This window comes from Penaeus japonicus, unplaced genomic scaffold, assembly GCF_977035675.1.
Source record: "Penaeus japonicus unplaced genomic scaffold, GWHDUDI00000001_assembly GWHDUDI00000020, whole genome shotgun sequence".
NCBI classification, from domain to species: Eukaryota; Metazoa; Arthropoda; class Malacostraca; order Decapoda; family Penaeidae; genus Penaeus; species Penaeus japonicus.
In genome coordinates this window covers 26,964,794-26,967,293 of record NW_028234422.1, presented here as the reverse complement: position 1 = coordinate 26,967,293, position 2,500 = coordinate 26,964,794, and the positions used below count along the sequence as shown (strand labels likewise).

Genomic DNA, 2,500 nt, shown 5'->3' with positions numbered 1-2,500 from the left:
AGCCCAAGGAATCCCCACCAGAGCAAGATCAGTACTTCGGCACCATGCCCGAGCAAAACTACCCCAGCATGCCGCCGGGCACCGATAACGGCAGTGGCCTCGTGCTGCGATGGGACATTAAGAACCTTGAGATCAAGACCCGGTCAGTCGAAAAGACCCTAGAGCCCCTAGTCATACAGGTAATGAGTTTTGCAGCTTAGGGGGTGGGGGGGATATACCACCACCACCAAAGTGTATTGTGTTGTGCCGAGCCTGTGGGGTCTCTCTCCTTCCCCATGTGTTTTCGGGGGGGAAGACTTTTTCTCTCTCTGCGTTGGTTAACTTGTTCCTCACTGCTGGTGGGTGTGCTTTGGAGAAACCTGTGTTTAAGTCTTTAACTGTTTCTCAATCTTAGATGTATAAAATATGTAATTGTTGCTTTATATGCTTATGGTGCAGATGACATAATGTATATTGCCTCATCAAAGAACTAACTACTCTTGTCAGCAAGTTACAGATTGTTAGGTTATTATATTTTGAAGTGCGTTAATGTTAATGTCCATTTTCTTTTTGATGAGGATAGTTCATTTTGTTCGTATTTGTCTAATGATTATGTATATATGTAGTTAACTAAAAGAATTATATTATATGATTGCTTTGTATTTTTGCAGAAATATCAAAACTTTATGAATTCATGGTATTTTTTTAATGTTTTATTCTAAAGTGACATTATGCCGGATAAAACAGGTAATTGAGATTGTACCAAGTTAAAATTAAGGTAATAGTTCATGAATAGATGAAAACATTATCTTTTAAGTGGATTGGAGAGAAAGGGGCTTTGAAAGGTAATGCTAGAGTGGACAGACAGTATGTTTTTCTCCTTTTGGATTTTTTTTTTTTTTTATTCTTTTCAAATTTTCATTATGATTACCTGCTTTTTGTCCAAATGTAGTGGGTTTGTAGCTAGTATGTATGTAGTTTGTTTTTTCCTTAGTTTTGTTATTGTAATCCTTGTTTTTCTTGTTTTCTCCTGGTATATCCTAAGCATATACTGTCATTTGGAAGGATGCTATCATTTGCTTTGCCAAAACTCCATTTTCTGTAATTGATATTATAACTTCACTTGAATTATTATTTATTTTGTTGCAAAGCTGTTGTATATTTCCCCCTCAGTTAAAGTGCCAAACACTTCTTTTCAAGTTTACATTTTTTTTTTCTTTTTCTTTTTCTTTTATCATTTTCCTTCAAATTTTGGATTAAGCCATTAATTTCACCCCCCACCCCCCACCTAGACCACTTGTTGACACTCCACCCATCACCCCAAAGCTAACTTCACCCCCTCACTCATGCATACCTGTCCATCCGTGCCATTAGGTCACGACTTTGGTCAACACCAAAGGCCCCTCTAAGAAGAAGAAAGGGCGAAGCAAGCGCGCCCATGTGCTGGTTGCGGCAGTGGAGGCGGCCACACGGAACTTCATTGAGCGCGGGGAGGAGATTGCTTACGAGAACCCTGACATCAAGGGCGAGATGTTGGGCGCCGTGGAGGAAGTCCGCAAGACAGGTAGGCGTTGAAGGTGCAGGCTGCATGGTGCTGTGCATGGCCTACCGTCCAGGTCTTTGGAGGCGGCTCTCTAGCATTTGTTATTTGTTATTTATATTTTTCTCGTGTCAGATGTTCGTTTGTTGTTGTGACAGGTTTTATTTATTATTTATTTTTTTATAGTTTTGTTTGTTTATATTTTTTCATGTATTTTTTGTTTTTGTCTTTCCTTTTTCTTTTGTTAATGATTTCATTTGATGTTACATTCATTTTATGAGGTATTTCTTCCTCTCCATTTGAACTTTTAACACTTCCTTTTGCAATAATATTTTATCCATACTTGTCATTCTTTTGTTACTTTTAGTCTATTAACCCAGGATAAAATTGGATGTTTGAACTACCCTTTTAACATCCAAGCTTTGGTTTATTTACTCTTTTGAAACACGATGTAAAGACCATTACATTTTGATGAGAATAAATACTGTAATAGATATTAATTGAGGTTGTGTCCAAATTGAAAGTACTTGATTTAGAATGTTATCCTCCATTATACATGCTTTACCTAATGTGTCTTCCTGTAAAAAGGAATTGTGTTAAGTAAAAGGATATCTGAGCTTGTTTTTTACTCATAGGCCCTGAGTTTTATTGGTTTTAGGCTAGCATAATATTTTTTTTTTTTTTTTTTACTAGACTCAATATAATTACAGTATTTTTTTGTCTTAAATATTTTGGTTGATCATTATATTTACTGTCTATGTAGGCTAACTACTGTATGATGATGTTAATGGCATCATCAAAATGTAATTTCTTTTTCTATTCTATTTTTCCTCCACATGACAGATTGTTTGTGTATTCAGACTTCTGTAGTTTTTTTTTTATTATTAGTTAATTCAAGTATTTTAGAAATAAGACTAAAAAGCATATGTTTTTGTAGTTTTTATGTTTTTTGTTTGGATAGCCTCTGCATGGTGATTTTAT

The 2,500-nt window shown here is 35.7% G+C and overlaps 1 protein-coding gene across 7 annotated transcripts in view; it reads left to right on the top strand.

Annotated features, from left to right (window-relative positions):
- The window catches only part of alpha-Cat (catenin alpha), a 62,709-nt gene that overhangs the window by 36,018 nt on the left and 24,191 nt on the right, over positions 1–2,500 (top strand). For 5 of the 7 annotated variants that reach the window (XM_086548231.1, XM_086548233.1, XM_043014415.2 and 2 more), the window contains exons 3-4: positions 1–179; positions 1,354–1,543. The exon at positions 1–179 is cut by the window's left edge and continues 336 nt beyond it. In XM_086548231.1, the coding sequence (XP_086404357.1) occupies positions 45–179; positions 1,354–1,543 (325 nt within the window). In that variant the 5' untranslated portion in view covers positions 1–44. The remainder of the gene's footprint in view (positions 180–1,353; positions 1,544–2,500) is intronic. The other 2 variants (XM_043014416.2, XM_086548235.1) reach the window with 1 other exon arrangement.